Source organism: Suricata suricatta, chromosome 3, assembly GCF_006229205.1.
Source record: "Suricata suricatta isolate VVHF042 chromosome 3, meerkat_22Aug2017_6uvM2_HiC, whole genome shotgun sequence".
NCBI lineage: Eukaryota > Metazoa > Chordata > Mammalia > Carnivora > Herpestidae > Suricata > Suricata suricatta.
In genome coordinates this window covers 2,762,752-2,781,036 of record NC_043702.1, presented here as the reverse complement: position 1 = coordinate 2,781,036, position 18,285 = coordinate 2,762,752, and the positions used below count along the sequence as shown (strand labels likewise).

Sequence of the window (18,285 nt, the reverse complement as noted above, 5' to 3'; positions counted from 1 at the left end):
CAGTTCCACATAGGAGTGAAATCATACGGCATATGTCTGTCTTATTTGGCTTGCTATAATCCTCTCTAGCTCCATCCGTGTCATTTCAAATGGCAAGCTTCCATCCTTTTGTATGGCTGAGTAATATTCCATTGTGTGTCTACATCTTCTTCTTCCATTCATCAGTCCCCAAAAATGAATAATCCAATTGAAAAATGAATAGAGGACATGAATAGACTTTTTTCCAAAAGAAACATAGATGGCCAATACACCCATGAAAACATGCTCAGCGTCACTTACCGTCAGGAAAATACACATGGAAACACGATGACCTATCACATCAAAGTCAACAACATGAGAAACAACAGGTGCCGTTGAGGATGTGGAGAAGGGGAGCCCCCTGCACTGCTGGTGGGGTGTGCACTGGTGCAGCCGCCGTGGAGAGCCGTGTGGAGGCTCCTCAAAAAGTTAAAAGTAGAACTGCCTTATGATCCAGCCATCACAGTACTAGGTATTTACCCAAAAAATACAACATTTAAAAAATTTAAAACATAAGTTCTAGTTCAGACATCATACATACAGTTTGTGGGTTCGAGCCCACATCAGGCTCTGTGCTGACCGCCAGATCCTGGAGCCTGTCTTCAGATCCTGTGACTCCTTCTGTCTCTGATCCTCCCCTGCTCACGCTGTCTCTCTCTCTTTCTCAAAAATAAATAAAAACATTAAAAAAATTTTTTTAAATAAATGAAGTGAAAATCAAAAACGTATCTAAAAATATCTATATAAATTTAAAAAATAATAAAAAGGAATTTAAAACAATGAAGAAAATAAACAGGAAGCTAGATCCTGTTTCCCCAGAGCTGGAGCTTTGCTGCACTGTTCATCTGTACTTTGACCAGTAAACTTGGTACAGGGGAGGGGTTTACGCTGGTCGTCTAAGGGAGGGGCCTGCTGGACTTGTTTCAGTGGAGAAGCACCTGCAGCGGGGGTGGGGGGCAGGCAGGTGTAAGTGGCCCTGTCCTCCACTAGGTGGCACTGGTCTTGCCCCCTGAAAGTTCTTTTGGCTGATGGGTGGGATGAATATGGCCAAGCTCTGCTCTCTAGCCCCGGGTTGAAAGATTGCATCCCTATTCCTCCTGGAACCCTCACAGAAGAGTAATCAACCACCTTCTTGCGCTCCCCAGGTTCCACCAGAACCCTGTTTTCACCCTGCCCGTGTCTGACCTTTTTTTATCTCGGGTGCAACGGGAGTTTAAAACTCCCAAATTTTAGGGACTCCTGCAGCACTGATCCGCACTGTTCCTCTGGGGGAGGGTCTCCCCGCACTTTTGTCGTTTGCCACCAGCAACCTCCCCCACCCCGCCTGCAGTGGTTTGGAGTTTATGGGGAAACAGCAGACAGCCTGCACCCTGCTCGCTGCCCCCAGCCGGAGTCCCACTCCTGTGCCTGGCATCATGCAGCACGTTGGCACCACCTGTTCTTGTGACCCAGGGGATCCTCAGACCTCACTGTTACTCGTGGAAGTGCACCCCGCTTTGCCACCTGAGCACCTTCAGCCAGGCACATCCCTCACCATAGCGGAGTGCCGAAAATCCAGATTTTGCCCTCCGTGGCTTATACTGCTTTGCAGTGGCCTCTGTAAGCAGGCCCCCTCCCCACGGCCACACCCACGGTTCTATCTCCAAGTCACCTCGCCCCACCTGCTACCTTCCAGAAGGTGGTCCCTTTCCTACTTGTAGACTCGCAGGTTTTGTTCCTCAGACCTGCACTTGAGCGGTAGGGTGGACGGAATGATTGGTAACCATGGAGCTGCGGTCCAGGGATGGGCCAAGCTGAGGCTGCCCCTGCCCTGCCATCTCCGCTCCTCCCGCCGAGTTCGTTCCTGTTTAGTGTGTGAGATGGGGGCACCTTTCTCTTCTCAGACTCTCAAGGTTCCTTCCTCCCTTCACTTATTCAGAAGATACTCCCTGTGCCCAGCAGGAGGCAGGACCTGGCCGTGCTTCCTGCGCGCTCGCTGTGTGGCGGGGCGCACGGCCTGGCCTCTGCCCGCGCTTCCTCATCTTAGAGCGGGAATAACAGTTCCTACTTGGCAGGTGTTGTGAGGTTAACACAGAAGAGTGCTTGGAGCAGTGCCTGGCACAGAAAATGCAGTCAGTCAGTGTGACTGTTACTGTTGCTGTTTACCAGTAATTTGCCTCTTTCTTAGAAATCTCCTCTTTCCTGTGGTTGAACTATCAGTTGTATCCCAAACTCTTACTTATTCAAGTTATTACACACCCGTTGTATACGTAGGTACTCTGGGCACTGGGGTAGCAGCAGTGAACGAAACAGACCAGGAACTACGTGTTCTGGTGCAGCCTAAAGCTGGTGAGGTGGGTGTGGTATTAAGCAACTCAGTAAAATAGGTAGTATTCTGGCATAGATCCAATATTTCACATCTCTTGCCCTGTCCTTTTATCTAGACTTTAAAGTCTTAGCTCTTCCTTTTGTAAAAAATCTTTTATGGGATATACAGTGCTTTCCTACAATTTATAGACTACTTGCATGGTTAATAGTAATTAAATAATCATTTTAATTTTGTCTGATTGTAAGATTCATGAGTGGAAGGAGTTCTATTTTATATCACTAGTTTTCCCTCCATAGTATGTGGCCCACTTCTGGGCACAGAGTGTATTGATCGCATACTTAGTAAGTGAAATGTAGAATATTTATAATTACTGTGTAAACCAGCCTTCCTCTGTCAGGTTGGCTAACAGAATTAAGCCTCCACCCCCTAAGCCTAAGAAACCCCTGTATCAGGTGAATTAACCTCTCTCCTGTGCACCGAAAATGGAACCAGTTCTGTCCTATGTTTGGAGAGATTGAGAACACGGTTACCCTCTGTGTTCTGCGGTTCAGGAAGGCCCCCGGTTGGGAAGGGCTGACGTAGACGGAGCTTCAGATGCGTTGTCCCTGCTGTTAGAGGCCGGGTGTGGCTTCGTTTCTTTTTCTTTCCTTTTTTTTTTTTTTTTTTAACTGACATGGCTTGGAACACGGCTCAAGTAAGCCTGCTTGATATAAATAATCCCAAATCAAAGTAACTTTCTTAGGAATTTGAGTTTGACGTTTATAATTGTAAATTCTATTTTAATTAAATGAGCCGGAAGGTCTCTACAGTGGTTACTGCTTTTAAGAAAATTTTCCACTGTTTGTTCAGGGTGTCAAGAAGAATTGTAAACAGATTGAATCTACTAAATTATTACCTGATACGCCTATTCAATTCATACCTCCAAATACCTTGAATCTGAGCAGCTTTACCAAAATCATGAAGAGACTGGCGGAACTGCATCCGGGAGTTAGCAGGTAACCACTTCCGGCGTGTCTTCGGTGGGGTCCTCGTTCTGTGGACAGACGCGGTTCGGGGCAGTAACTTAGGCACATGCGGGATGTGTTACTTTGGAAAGGACGCGTACTCATGTGTGTTTTCCTTGTGTGCAGAGACTGTATTCTAGATGCTCTCCAGGACGTAAGAGCAAATCATAAAGGTTTTCTGAACGGCTTGTCTATTAACAGTATTGTGGAAATGACTTCATCTGTTCTGAAAAACTCTGATTCCAGTTAGGAATAAAAGAAGCAGCAAGAGATAAAGTAAGCATATCTTTTATATTTAAATATAAGCATATCTTTTCTATTTTAATATTATGTAAATATTGTAAGCCATTGGGGTGTCTAGGTGGCTCAGTCAGTTGATCATCTGACTCGATTTTGGCTCAGGTCATGATCTCAGAGTCACAGGATCGAACCCCGTGTCAGGCTCCACACTGAGCATGGAGCCTGCTTAGGATTCTCTCTCTCTCCCTCCACCTCTCTCCCCCACTCATGCTCACTCATTCTCTAAGATTAAAAAACATTTTTTTAACTATTGATTTTGTTTTCAAATAGAAATCGTATTAAGTTTATTTTTTAGTGTTTTTTTTATTTATTTTTGAGAGAGAGAGCATGAGCAAGGGAGGGTCAAGGGGACTGGGAGACACAGAATCCAAAGACAGACTCCAGGCTCTGAGCTGTCAACACAGAGCCCGACGCAGGGCCTAAACCCATGAACGGTGGGATCATGACCAGAGCCGAAATTGGACATTTAACCGACTGAGCCACCCAGGTGCCCCCAGAAATAGTATTAAATTTAAAAATAATATTATAAAATTAAAAAGCAAACATACCGTATTAGATAACTATTAGTGCAAAACCAGTTACCCAGATTTTAATCGGCTTACACAACTTACATCTCCTAGTTTGTCAGGACTCAAGCGTAGCCTAGCTGAGTGAGTGCTTTCGGCCTCGGGCCTCTTGTGGTGCTGCAGCAAGATGCGCCTGGGCCGCAGTCGCCAGGAGGCTTGACAGATGGTGGAGGGTGTGCTTTGAGGGCGGCTCATCCCCGGGACTGTGGGCCACACGGGCCTCTCCTTGGGGCTGCGGGAGCTTCCCCAGAGAGAGAGGAGCAGGCGCACCTGCGGGCCTGTGGCCCCGCACTCTCCGTGGTTTCGGCCGCATTCTTCTAGATGGGAGTCACTGTGTGCGATCCACACTCCAGAGGAGGGGAGTTAAGTTCCACCTCCTGAAGGACAGTGGATCAAAGAATTTGCATATATATTTTTTAATTACAGGCATAAACATGGGACCCTTTGTTAGAGTGAACGGGGACTCGTTTTCCATTAGAGCCGTCTGGGTGATCAAAGCCAACTCTCATAGACAACAGCTAGGAAAGCTGAACAACTTTGAAGCACATCTGTTTAAACAGGGCACTGGGGAGCTCCCGAGGTAACGGGCCAGGGCACAGAGAAGAGTCTCGGCAATGTGCCCAGAGCTCGGGACCACTGTTGCCCCGGTCTTATCTGTATAGGGGTGTGGCTAGTTTGAGGGCCCCTCTGATGGCCTTGAAGCCAGGGAGGCGGGCGCTGGTGGACTGTCAGCAGCGGGTTGGAGCCTCACCAGGTGAAGTAACTAGGAACCAGAGAGTTTCCCAGAGAGACTGTCACTCAGCCTCAGAAGCTACTCCCGAAGTTGGAGTGAGCTGGCGTTACTTCTGACGTGCACCTAGAGGAAGTGAAGACAAGAATTCTCTGCAATAAAGCAGTATCAAATTATTTCTGCAAACAATTTTGCACATACCAGTTATTTTGTAAATAAGGATGCACAATCCAAAATAACTAATAAATGAAGTGCGACCACATGAATGAAAATTTGCATAAATACTAGACAATAGTCCCTCCACAGGGACTGCAAATATTTAGATTATCAGACACATTTAAAAAAGATTTGCTTATGGGGCGCCCCAGTGGCTCAGTTGGTTAAGCATCCAACTCTTGATTTCAGCTCAGGTTATGGTCTTGCAATTTGTGAGATCAAGCCCCGAGTCTCATTCCCACTCTTGACAGTGCAGAGCCTGCTTGGGATTCTCTCTCTCCCCCTCTCTTTCTCTCTGCCCCTCTCCCACTCATGCTCGCTTTCTCAAAATAAATACTTTTTAAAAAAGAATATATATTCCTATTATGTGATAGATTGTTGCAAAAATGGCCAGAACTGTCCTCTCCCCTGCATTCATGACCATTTGCAATGTGACTTCGAAGCTCCTTGCAGCAAGATGGGCGATCTCTTTGCCCACGCACTTGAATCTGGACTAGCGTTTTGACTTGCTTTGACAAGTGGTGCCGTTTCGAAGCCTGGTCTTCAAGAGGACGTGGTTCCTCTGCTCTGTCTGGGAAACGCGCTGCAGCCGCAGGAAGCCCCGTCTGCTGGGGGACAGAAGATTATGTGGAGGGTGGCCACGGCGTCCCAGCCCGTGGCCACAGCCCCGAAACGTGTGACCAGGCACAGATCTGGAGATCCCTCCCCAGCTGGGCAGCTGCCCCTCAGGCCTGAGTGAGCCCAGCGGGTGGACTTGTAGGCTTGGATAGATGCTCATTGTTCTCAGCTACTAAGCTTTGGAGGTTTATTTATGACACACAGAACCTAACGTTCAGAGACATGATGGTAAAGGGAACAGAAGACAAGATGGAGAATTTCAATATAGAAATGAAAATATTTTAAAAGTGGATATTCCATTAATGCCAAATATAGAAACTTAATAACTGAGTTAATAGGTTCTACGACATATGAGACAAATAGTTGACGTGAGAATTAGGTGAGGAAGAACTGTGGAATGAAGCACAGAGAGAGGAAAGGAGAGAAAACAGGAGAGGGGCACCTGGGGGCTCCGTCACTTAGGCGTCCGACTTCGGCTCAGGTCGTGATCTCACGGTTTGTGGGTTCGAGCCCTGCATTGGGCTCTGTGCTGCCAGCTCAGAGCCTGGAGCTGCTTTGAATTCTGTGTCTCCCTCTCTCTCTCTACCCTTCCTCCACTCATGCTCTGTCTGTCTTTTCAGAATAAACATTAAAAAAATCTTTTTTTAAAACAAAACATGAGAGAGAAGGCAAGAGATAGGCATAGTGAGAGGGCCTCACTGTGTGTGCGACTGACTTTTCATGGAAAGGGCAGGAAGAGGGCGCTTGGGTGGCTCTGTCGGTTAAGTGCCCGACTCTTGATTTCAGCTCAGGTTATGTTCTCACAGTATGTGAGTTCAAGCCCCACGACGGCCTCTGTGCTGCAGCTTCTCTCTCTCCGTCTCTCTCTGCCCTCTTCTGACAGCTTGTTCTCTATCCAAAATAAATAAACTTTAAAAAAAAAATAAGAGAAAGTAGAAAACAAAAAATGGCTGAAATATTATTTTAAATGATGATGACCATCAAGCCACAAATTCAGTAAAACCCCTTTAAATCCCAAGCAGGAAAAATAAAATAACTTCAGTAGATCAGAAGGAAAAAAACTGCTCAGTAAAACAGAGCTGAAAATAAAATGTATAAAACAGCTAGAGAGAAAAGAATTTAACTCAAGAAAACAATTAGATTGACATCTGATTCTTAACAGAAGCCATCAAATAATTCTGCAAACCTTGGGTTCTTTATTCACAAAAAGAGCCTTGAGGAATAAATGTGAAATAAATATATTTTTCCTCAAATAAGAACTAAGATAATCTGTTTCTTAGAAGAAAACTCATTATAGTAAAAAAGATATTAAAAGTGTTCTCTAGGAGGAAGGAAAGTGATTTTGGATGAAAGGTCAAAAATGCAAGAAAAATTAAGACCCAAATGTGCTATAGATCAATTAGTATTGACTGTGTAAGACAAGACCGGTGGCATTTCATGGGGCCCAACGTCGATGTAGGACAGCGTGTGTGAGCTGAAAGGGGGCTAGTGCGGTTACCTGCTCTAAACCCCTGGTAGGCTGGGGAGAGGGTAAAATGCGCTATGTCGGGGTCCCCGGAGCTGCCAGCCCAGCCAGGCTCGGTGCTTCGCTTGGAGAGGTCACGTGACTCCATATACAGTTGTCCTCAGGGCTGCGATTTGACGACAAAACTACACAAAGCAAAGTCCACAAATGGAAAAACCCCGTCAGGTGACGTCCAGAAGGAACCAGGCCTACGCTTCCAAGAATCCTTTCCCAGCAGGGTCCCACAAGCATGCTTGCTTCCTCCAGTAGTGAGTGGTCAACACATATGAAGTGTTGTCTACCAAGAAATCTCGTGAGAGAACCCCTGCCCGGTCTTTGTGGTGGCACCCATTCGCATCGGATCCCCTGCCCAGCACGTGCCAGAGTTCCGGACGCTCAGGAGAGCAGCTGTTCGTCATAAACCACGTTGTTCTCACAGTTCGGGTACAGCGAGCCCCTCTTCCCACCTCTGGCATCGCTGGGAATCTTTCCAAAACCCAGATCCCTGGACACCAGCCCAGGGCCAGCCTTGCAAGCAGATCTAAGGCCAGCAGCCCTCGCCCTGCAGCTAACTCTCCTTTCACACGTGCGCCGGCTGGACCAGACTTTGGTAAGGAGAGGACACATGGTGTAATCTTTGGCATCGTTACTAGAACAGATTTTAAAAGCGCACACAGACAGAAACTGGAGTCTTCCCTTACACAGACTACCTCAAAATGGATCAAAGACCTAAGCATGTGAGCTGAAACTATAAACCTCTTGGAAGAAAATTGCAGAAAAGCTTCATGACACAGGATTTGGCAGTGATGTCTTAGATACGAAAAGATAGATAAATTAGACTTCACCAAAATTAAAAACATGCATCAAAGGATACTCTCAACAGAGGCAACCCACAAAATGAAAGTATTTGTAAACCATTTATCTGATAAGGGTCAATATTGAAAATATGTAAAGAACATCTGTAATTCAACAGGAAACTTAAAGAACCATAATTTTTAAATGGGCAAAGGATCTGAGTAGACATTTCTCCAAGGGCTCCTGGGTGGCTCTGTTGGTTGGGCGTCCAACTTCAGCTCAGGTCATGATCTCATGGCTTGTGGGTTTGAGCCCCTCACCACGCTCTGTGCTGACAGCTCAGAGCCTGGAGCCTGCTTTGGATTCTGTGTCTCCCTCTCTCTCTGTCCCTACCCCACTCATGCTCACTCATGTGCACACTCTCTCTCCCTCCCTCCCTCCCTCTCTCTCTCTCTCTCTCTCTCTCCCTCCCTCCCTCCCTCTTTCCCTCTCTCTCTCTCTCTCTCTCTCTCTCTCAAAGATAAATAAACATTATAAAAAATAAAAACCAACCAAATAGTATCTCTAGAAACATCTTTAAAACATTAGGATATCAGAAGATAAAAGGATTGAAAAAAGAACTACACTATAGTGGTGTTAGACAAAATAGACTCTGGATCATGTGGTTAATTTCAGTAAAATTACTGAAGAAGAAATATTTAACTTACCGTGAATATATACCGTGAATATATAACAGTTTGAAATTTGTATGCATCTAGTAAAACACCTTAAAATATATAAACCAAATATTTCCAGATCAGGAGAAATTAGCAAGCTTACAACTACAATGGGAGAAGCAAAAATGTCAGTAATGGTATAGAAGATTTGAATAAGCCAAGTAACCAAGCCGACCTATTGGACATTGTGTAGAGTGTGATGCACATGGTAATTGCAAAGTCAGGTCTCCTCAGGGCTACTGATTGTTTACACAGGTTGGCCATGTTCTAGACCATAAAGTAAGTCCCAGTAAATACCAGGAACAGAAGAAGAGTGTGGCTACTATGCAGATAATCAGAAGTCAGCAGTGGAAAGATAAATGGGAAATTGGCGTGTTTGGAAATAAATGTCTAAATAGTGAAAGAAATCATATAATGAAAACTAGAAGCTGGGTTTCAGTTAAAGAATGAAAATGGAAACCCTCCACATTAAAACTGACAGGATGCGGCTACAGCTCTGTAACCTGAAAGAGACAGCCCCGAGTGCCTACGTATGTCATAAAAGTGAGACAGAGTTAATGAGCCGAGTACACAACTCAGCTCAGAAGGAAAACAGTAATAATCCACAAGAAGTACAAGAAATGGGGAAACTACAGAAATAAGAACAAATATATAACAAGGATTAACAAAGCCAAAAGATTCTTGAAGAAATATAATAAAGTTGATAAACCCCTGATGAAACTGGCAGAGCAACAAAGTGAAGACACAAATTCGGTAAAGGATCCTTTTCAGAAAGGAAGTATCACTGCAGGTCCTACGGTCAGTGGAAGGCGAGAGGACACTGCAGATGACTTTAATACGAGTTCTTGATGAAATGAGCCACTTCCTAGGACAATTCAACTTAACAAAAACAGCCTCTAGAAGATATAGAAAATCTCACTGGTTTTGTATTTATTAAGTAAACTGAGTCATAAATAAAACTCTTGCCACAAAATAAAACCCAGACTCAGATGACTATGTTAATAAATTCCTCACAAATTTCAGGAAGAAGGAATATCAGTGTTAAGTTTTCTAGAGAAATGAATATAGTCGTGACAGCAAAACGAGACCAATGGCATCACAAGAATGGAAAATTACACGCCAATTCTCATGAACACGGATATAAAAAATTATTTCAACGATAATAGCAGACTGAGTCTAACAGTTTGTAGAAAGAATAATAGTTTATGGCCGAATTGCCCTTATTCCAGAAATGAAAGGTTCGTTTAACATTTGGAAGTCAGTGCAATTTACTGTATGAATAGAACAATGGAAAAAATTATCTTCTTATTTCAGTAGATGCAGAAGCAGTTGATAAAATTCACCACCCATACGTGATAAAATTCTGCACAAACGAGATGTAGAATGTCATCTTTTCTTCTCCTGAGACAGAGACAAAAGAGTTTTTTCCCACAGCAATACAGGAGCCAGAATATTACTTCCTTGCTGAGTTCTTTGAGCCTCCGTTCTCGTAAAGCAGCGCGTCGAGGGCCCAGTGACGCCGCTCACACAGTGAGGTACACGACGGAAGAGCCCCAAGCTTCGGGAACCTGGACGTTGTATTTTGGGCTGCAGGCAGCAATCATTTTCATATAGGAGGTGTTCGTTACTAAGCCTGTTTGTGACTCTACCTTTGTGACACTAGCTGAAGTGCTTCATAGTGAAGAGATTTAACATCTCACTTAAGTGATCTGTTCAAGACATTGCCACATCTCTACCACGAGGACATCCGGTTTTCTCTGTTAAAAGTCTGAATAGTTCCCTGTATGTATAATATCTGGTGGCTATTTCTGCTTTGATGTAGCAGTAGAGTTCAGTGATGACAGAATTTAATGGTAAATGAGTGGTTTTGATATCATATCTTTGATAAATGAGTCTAATGACAAGAATTGGTTTAGCAGCGGAGTGTATGATACATAACTCAGTGGTCCCCCACCTGCAGGGAACCCCTACCGGGATCCCCAGTGGATGCCTGAAACCCGCCCAATGCACTGTGTCTTTTCCTGTTCATACAAACCAGTGATAAAACTTAATCTGCAAATTAGGCACAGTCCAAGGTTAACAACAATCTAATAATAAAACAGGTTCTAGAATGTAGTGTAATAATCGTTCTATGAACGTGGTCCTCCTCTCAAAATGACCTTGTACGTAGCCTGGCCTTCTTGTGACGGTAGTTGGTAAAGAGCCCGGGCGCTCAGGTGAAGGCGGTGACGGACGTGGGCACTGTGATGTAGCGTTAGGCTGGCACGCCCTTCTGATGGTGCTTCGGACCGTGGTTGGCCACACCTGCCCACTGGTGATGAAACCTCGGAAGGAAACCGCAGATCGGGGGGCTGCTGTCTCTACTGCTCTGGGATACTGGATTTGGCATCAGCAGTGTTTTGTGCTGCGGAATATTGGATTTTGCATAATCAACATGTTTTCGTTGATTTCTCTCTCTTTTCCTGACCTATATAGAATACCCTTGGAAAGCAGGAGTTCCCTCCTACAGAGAATGTTCTACAACACTTAGGAAAGCACTGCAGTAGTGGCAAGAGGAGGTGATCAAACAGGCTCAGCAAGTGGACTTCGCTGTGCAACAGTAATCTACGTGATAGCCTACTCCTAAAGCCAGCAGCTGTTGTTTCTGCACTATTAAAGTCGTCTCTGTATTAGAATGGAAGTTTTAATGTTTATAAATATTATATTTCAACTTGTTACTTAAAGACTTCAAGCTACATATTTTGGATTAGAAAAAATGGTCATGTCTATTTTAAAAACCTTTGTTAAATCTGTTTTTTAAAACAGTGGCCACGAGAAGACGTATTGTTTCAGAGTCCATTAAATGATTTCCATACATGGAAAATATACTTTGCCTGAAATATACTTAGTTCCAATTTTTACTTTAAGACTCATATTGGAGCACAGGATAACAGTTAAATAAACTGAATTTGAATTTGTGGCTATATACAATGTGTCTATTTTTAAGCTTCCCAGGTAATTAAATTAATGCGGTGACCCATTCGATGTGTTTTTGACTTAGTGTGAAACATTTAGATGTATTTTCCTGTTTTCCCCAGGAAGCGTGAGCCTACGCAGTCACCACGGGGCGCGTCTTTGTTTTGCAGTCGGTTCTGGAACCCGTGGTCAGAGTGTAAATTGCAACAATTTTCAGAACCTAATTTTACGCCTTATCTGATAACATATACATTTATTGATTACTTTGTAAAAATAAGATACTGTATAAAGTTGCAATTTTACCAATATTAAGATGAACATTTAAATACGCATTTTCTTCTTCAAATGTTTAAACCGCGTAGAACATTCAGTAGTAGGTAGGTATCCTTGACTAAAAAGTGCTCATTGAACATTCATACTTGACGTATTTGTACTTCATCAAGGCAGAGTCTGCAGCACCAGCGTGAATTTACTACTGTCTTCAGGTTTGATGGCCTTCTCCAGGCGTGAACCCGGCTCCCGGGCGGTGCCTGTGTGGAGCACGTGTGAACGGGAAGGCTGGCCACCAAGCTGCTGGGTTTCACAACTGCTCTCTGGTAAGTTGTCTCCAGGTACCACCAGAGCCACCCCAGATGCCTAGTAGGAGTTAGACTTCAGAATGTTAAAAAAAAAAGTTGAAAACGTTTCTTAAATGAAACTTGAGAAGCATTGCTCTCGGCCGTGCATCAGATCTGTAGACCCTGAGGATTGTGGAGGTCTCTACCCATATGTTAAGTCATACACTAAACGGCCGCATTCAGAGTGAACCGTGAATAGGCTGAAGCGTGGACTAGACATTCTTTTCAACAAGCTGGCAACAATACGAAAGCTTACCTCTAGGCACTTGTTTCCAGAAGGATTTGAAGAGGTGGAATCCCCTTTCAGAATCCAGAGACACCAAATTGCTGCATTCAGTTTGGGGACAATCTAGAAAGGTTTGTTGGACGTTATCAGTTCCAGGTTTTTTGAATAAAGACGTCCTGTTCGAGCAGGGAAGGGAAAGCTCAGGGAACTCCCTGTCCCGGAGGCCTCCAGCCGCGATCCCGGCTGTTAGTAGCCGTGTTGAACCATTCGGTCATTTATGGTGAAAGGCTGCTGCAGGTGGTTTTCGCAGACTTCTGTCACTGCTCACGGTCATTTTTCATTCACACTGTATTACGGGGACAACAGAGCACTTGAGCCAGTAATTACGTTTGGAGGTCACCGGAGGTCTGGAATGTTGTAAATACCCTAAGACTGTCCCCAGAAAGTGGGGCCAGAGAGTCCCAGTTGGCTCTGCCTGACCCCAGTGTTCGTTCTTGCCCAAGGAGATCATACGTGTAACCGAGGAATTCAGTATAAGCAGGAGTGTCTTTTTAAAGGAATAGTTCTCCAGCCCGCCTTCTGCATGTAACTTCACTGCTGCTCCACTGTTATCGTTGTGCCTTTTTGCCAAGTACCTGCCCGCACACGGAATGTTTAATAAGTGGTAGCCTTGTGGCAGCAGTGTCACGGCCCTCCACGCTGTCCTGACCTCGCCCCCAAACCTGTGAGGTGGCACTCGGCAAAGGGAATTCAGGTTGCGGAAGTAAGATTGCTGAACAGCTGCCCTGGAGACGGGAAGGTGACCCTGGATTGACTATCTGGGGGGGCCTGAGAGAACCAGAGAAAGAGCTTTCTAGAAGCGTCTCTAGCTGCTGTTGCTGGCTTTGAAGACGGAAGAAGGGAGCCGGAGCCAAAGAATGGGGGTGGCCTCTGGGACGTTGGAAAAGGTAAGGAAGCAGATTGTCCCCTAGAGCCACCAGAAGGGGTGCAGGCCTGCTGACCTCTTGATTTTAGCCTCGTGAGACCTGTATCAGACTTCTGATCTCCAGAGAAGAAGATAATAAATTCGTATTGTTTAAATCAATCGCCAAGTCTGTGGGAATGTGTTACAGTAGCAATAGGAAGCTAATGCAACTGGAATTGTTATCTCTAGAAAACCGTCAGGAAAAATAAGGCTGATTGCAGGTTCTGTGTATTTGCCTCAATTCTGACTGTTGGAGAAAAGTCCTGTCGGCGCTGTGCCGGCCTCTGCCCGGTTGCTGCCCCGCAGCTGCGGGGGGGCCTGCAGCTGTGACCACGCCCGCTCCCCGCATCCCTGCAGCCAGGGCCCTTCCGCGCGCGCTGAGAACGCGCCTGCAGGGAGACGCGTCCTCCCCTGCCCCCGCGGTCACCCGTGTCAGCGTGGACTCAGCGGTGCTTGTTCCGTTCTGGGACTTGGAACAACCCTATCGTTTCTTTTCTTCCTTTTTTTACTCAGATTATTCCATAAGGAAGCAGGAGCCATTAGCCCTTAGTGATTAGGCGCTTGGTCGGGCTGCGCTCTGGGTGTTCTGGAAAAACTGCCATCCTGTTTCAAGTGCTGATCTTCTGGCACCACTGGCTCATCTCCCCCGTCGCTGCCCTGGGGTCGACCACGCCTCCAGCAAACTCCACTTTCCTCCCCCCGAGAGCACTGCGCGGAAACCACGACCCCGTCCGGTGGGCTGACGTGCCCCCCGCGGTCCCAGGCGGTCACGGCGCCTCACAAACGGCGGCCCGGGGACACAGGCACCTCTGCTGAGTCGGTCCTGGTCGGTACAGCATTTCCAGACCGCACCCCGCGAGGGCGACAGTGTTTGCACACAGCTCTTTCCGGCTTCGGCCTTGTGGTGTGCAGTCAGAACTACTGACTTTTCTAGAATAGGTGTGTTTTTTATTCCGAATCCCCTCCCGTGGGGTAACGTCCCACGTCTGTGACAGGCTCACCGACGGTGGAGGCTCCTCAGTTCATGTGTGCGAGCTCCCCGCTGGTTTGATGCAGTAGCTCTGGATCTCCGACTCCCCTCTCATTATTTTCTACAGTCTTGGGATAGTTTTTAAAGTTTTATTTCTTGGATGTTTTATATCTTGGAGGTTAAGCTTTCACCTCAGGGCCTCCGCAGCCCCCTCCTCCGCCCCCAGCTCCTTGTCCAGCTGCAGGCGGGTGGCCGCACGCCGGCGTCTGCTGCCTGGCCTCCTGCTCCGTCACCTGGCAGCTCCGACGCGGCGATGCTGGCCGCATGGTTTCGTGCGGAACTGACTTCCACTTGCCTTCTGCTTGCTTGCTTTTCGGAGACAGCCTGTGGGGGAGCCCAAGTACGCAAGCCGTCCCGGCACCTGCGGGGCCCAGGCGTTTGGTTTTGCCAGCAAGGCCCCTGCGGGGTTTGGAGGACGAGCCGGGTGAAGCCGGGACCCCAGAGATGCCGCTGCTGCTGCCGAACGGCTAACAGTGGGACGGGGCGCCGCAGACCAAGCACAGAACCGCGTTCTTGCGGCGGATGAAGGACTCGAGCCACTGGCTCCTGGCTGATCGTGACTAACGTCTAACCTCTCGTCATAGCCCAGGGGCCCGGACGCCGGCAAGGTCTCCGCCTCCGCCTCAGCCAATCACTGAAGCGCTCTCCGGCTTTCATCATGGCTTTCTTCCGGCACTGGACACTGTCCCTGCCAATGTCTGGTCCGCACAGTTTGCCGTGAGAACGCCCGTCACCCGAGTCCCTGTCCCTCTAAGAATGGGCCTCGTGTCCAGCTGCCTCCAGAACTTTCTCTTTACCCCTGGTCTTGAGTCATCTGCTAGCGACGTGCCTTGGTGATTTGTGTTCACGACCCTTGTGCTCAGGACTTGTCAGTGCTCTTGAACGTGCAGGTTAATAGGACAGGTTTACACAGTAGCTCACACACTCCGTGTGGCTGCAGGGACAGCACGTGGATCTGGCCACGGGAGGCCGTTCCTTCGGTTCTCAGGTGCTTTGTTCTCTTACGTCTCTGTTCTGGGATGCGGTGCTTACGTGGAAATCATTTGTGTTCGTCACTTCTGGCCTGTAAGCTTTGTTGGGTGGCCCCAAGGCAACCTATATAATTTCTTCTGACTACAAAGGAGGTACCTTCTGTCTGATGTTTCTTATCTCCGGGTTTTTCCATCGTAACTGGTGGGAACCAGAGCTGTTCCGGGCCCTGTGTGAGATGTCCCGACCTGTCCTCTCCTGTGCCCCAGGCAGGGCCCTTCCGTGCATGTGCTGATCAGCATTAGCCTGAGACTCCAGGAGCCGTGTGCAGACCTTGCCTGGGCCGCCTAGCCCCCCGCCTCTCTGGAGCCGGATTCCCCAGACTCCGGTTTTCTCCTCGACTCCAAGGCCCGGGGTCTGTGGGTGTGGAAGCCGCTGCCCGTGAGCACTCAGGGCTTCCCTCACTGGCTGCCCTGCTGCCCGCGGTCCAGTCCGGTAACTGTCATTTCATCGGCTTTGTCCAGCCTGCAGCTTAAGCGGGGAGGGCAGGTCCAGTCCCCGTTGCGTCGTCATGGCTGGGAGCAGACGTGTGGGGTTGGTTTTGAGTATCTGGTCAAGTTAACCAGTTCTAGCGACCCGTCGAGGCTGTGTCTTTAACCCCAGCTGTGCACACAGCAGAGCGTTTGCCCATTTTCTCACCCCTTCAAGTTTGCTTACTGTCACGTCCACTAGTTGGAGGTGTCGGGGGAGGATGATCTCCCGTGCTCCTTACTCCCAAGTCGATGCCCACGCCCACCAGACAGGATCCGGCCAGGGCAGAGCTGCCAGCTCTGGCGTGCCGCGGCCGTGGGGCGAGTGCTTCCAGGGCCCACCTCCCTGCCCGGCAGCCGTGACTGGCTGTCTCTTACCGACCCGAGCTGTAGACGTGGAAAAGGAAAGTGCCGGAGGGTCTGTAACACACACACACACACACACACACACACACACACACACACACACCCTGCGAACTTTCAAAGTACATGAACTCGAGAAACACATTGACTTGTTAGGTACATACACCTGTTAGGGGGTATGTGCAAGAAAACGGAGAGGAGAAATGGCACATGGCTCCTACCCCACCCACCGATGCCAAGTGCCATGGGTGACAGAGGGCCCAGCGAGGAGCAGTCGCAGAGGGTCCCTGAGCCAAGCATGGGAAGAGTGGCTGTGCCTGTGAGGGGAGGGCAGGTCTGACAGCGATGCACACCCTTCTCCCTCCTGGTGACCGCTGTCACCTCGAACAGGTGCACGGACAGGGCTGGGGCCCCACCCCTCACTATCCCCCTCCTTCCGGCCCTCCCCCTCCTGTCCTCCCAGCCCGCCCGCTCCGTGTGTACAACACAGGTCCTGTAATTGGGTTTTAATTGTTGGGTTAGAGTCACAGACTGGAGAGCAGGGCACAGTCTTGCACACTGTAGGGACTCAGATGTCTGTTAACAAAGCGGGGAGGACAGGCCACACCATGGAGCCGAAGGTTCAGGAAGAGGGGCTGACCGAGTCAGGAGAGCTTGTGCCCTCCCCCCACCTGACACAGACCCCTGGCTCTCAGGCCCTCGGCTGCCCCAGGTGTAGGCGAGCTGGCCGGGAGTCTCGCCCTCTCGCCCCCTCGCCCCCTCGCCCCCCAGCCTCCAGCTGTGTTCAGAGCAACAGGTGAGCCCTGGGGGGCCGGCTGCCTCCTGTTCCCCGGGCAGACAGCAGGTGGCTCTGTCCCCTCTCGTGTGGCGAGGCAGCGGCTTCCCTCCAGAGTCGCCCTGGGCACTCGGAACCAGCCAGAAAGGAGATGTGGCCACTGGGCTCAAGGTAGTGACTCCTGCCTCCGCGCAGTGAGCACAGATCTGCTGGTTCCCCGGGGCCACCCCAGACTAGGCTGCTACAGGACAGAACCACTGCGACGTGAAAATAACGGCTACTCACACCTCTGTGCGGGGAAGTCTCCTTCCCAAGGAGCCCTCCTCTCCCGGCTCCATAACCAGTATGCCCAAGCTGCGGCCTCCCCCATGGGAGCCCTCCAGCCGGCAGACGCCTGAGTGACGCCTGCCTCCTAAGGCAAGTCTAATGCCATCACTTTTCCATCAAGTTCAGAGCCTGATGAACTTCGTCGGAGGCTCTCCCCACCCATGCCAGGCAGCAAGTCCTTCGGGGCCACCTTTCAGTCCTACCCAGAGCCCTGTTCACTCTGGCCCCAGGACCTTTGCACATACCTGAAGTGCCCCTCCCCCTGCGCCCACGCCAGTGCTCAAACTGCAGGTCTCAGCATGTGTTCCAGTTCCTCATTGTGCGTCCTTCTGGGATTAGTAACGTCCCCCGAGCTCTGGGGCCGGTTTTGACCCCAGAGGATCCCCCGTGCCTGTACTTTGAGGGAGAGAGAGAGATGGAGAATGGAGGTCTTGGCCCTTGGCAAAGGAGACTCCCTAGGCAAGGGGGCCCGGAGCCGAGGAAGAGGACAGGGCTCGAGTTGAGACTGAGGAGCCCCCGTCTAGGAGACCCTCTCTGGCTTAAAAGTTGTCCCTTTGCTCGGTGAACATGGCAAGAGCGCCCGAGTCCGGGGTCCCGGAGAGCCCGAGCTCGTGCGCGCAGGGCCGGCTGCTCGCCCAGGGGCCGGCCTCCTCCCTATGCGCCGCGGGCAGGTGCGGGCCCGCCCGGCTGTGCCCCCGCGGGCCACCCCCCTCCCCGCCCCTCCCGGATCCCCACGACCTGCCCGCCCCGCCCC

The 18,285-nt window shown here is 48.9% G+C and overlaps 1 protein-coding gene across 1 annotated transcript in view; it reads left to right on the top strand.

Moving 5' to 3' along the window:
- Window positions 1–11,740, top strand: part of RBM44 (RNA binding motif protein 44) — a 33,322-nt gene extending 21,582 nt beyond the window's left edge. Inside the window, exons 13-15 of the mRNA XM_029932885.1 lie at window positions 3,176–3,321; window positions 3,457–3,606; window positions 11,251–11,740. Coding sequence (XP_029788745.1) covers window positions 3,176–3,321; window positions 3,457–3,580 — 270 coding nt within the window. The 3' untranslated portion in view covers window positions 3,581–3,606; window positions 11,251–11,740. The remainder of the gene's footprint in view (window positions 1–3,175; window positions 3,322–3,456; window positions 3,607–11,250) is intronic.
- Window positions 11,741–18,285: the final 6,545 nt, after the last annotated feature.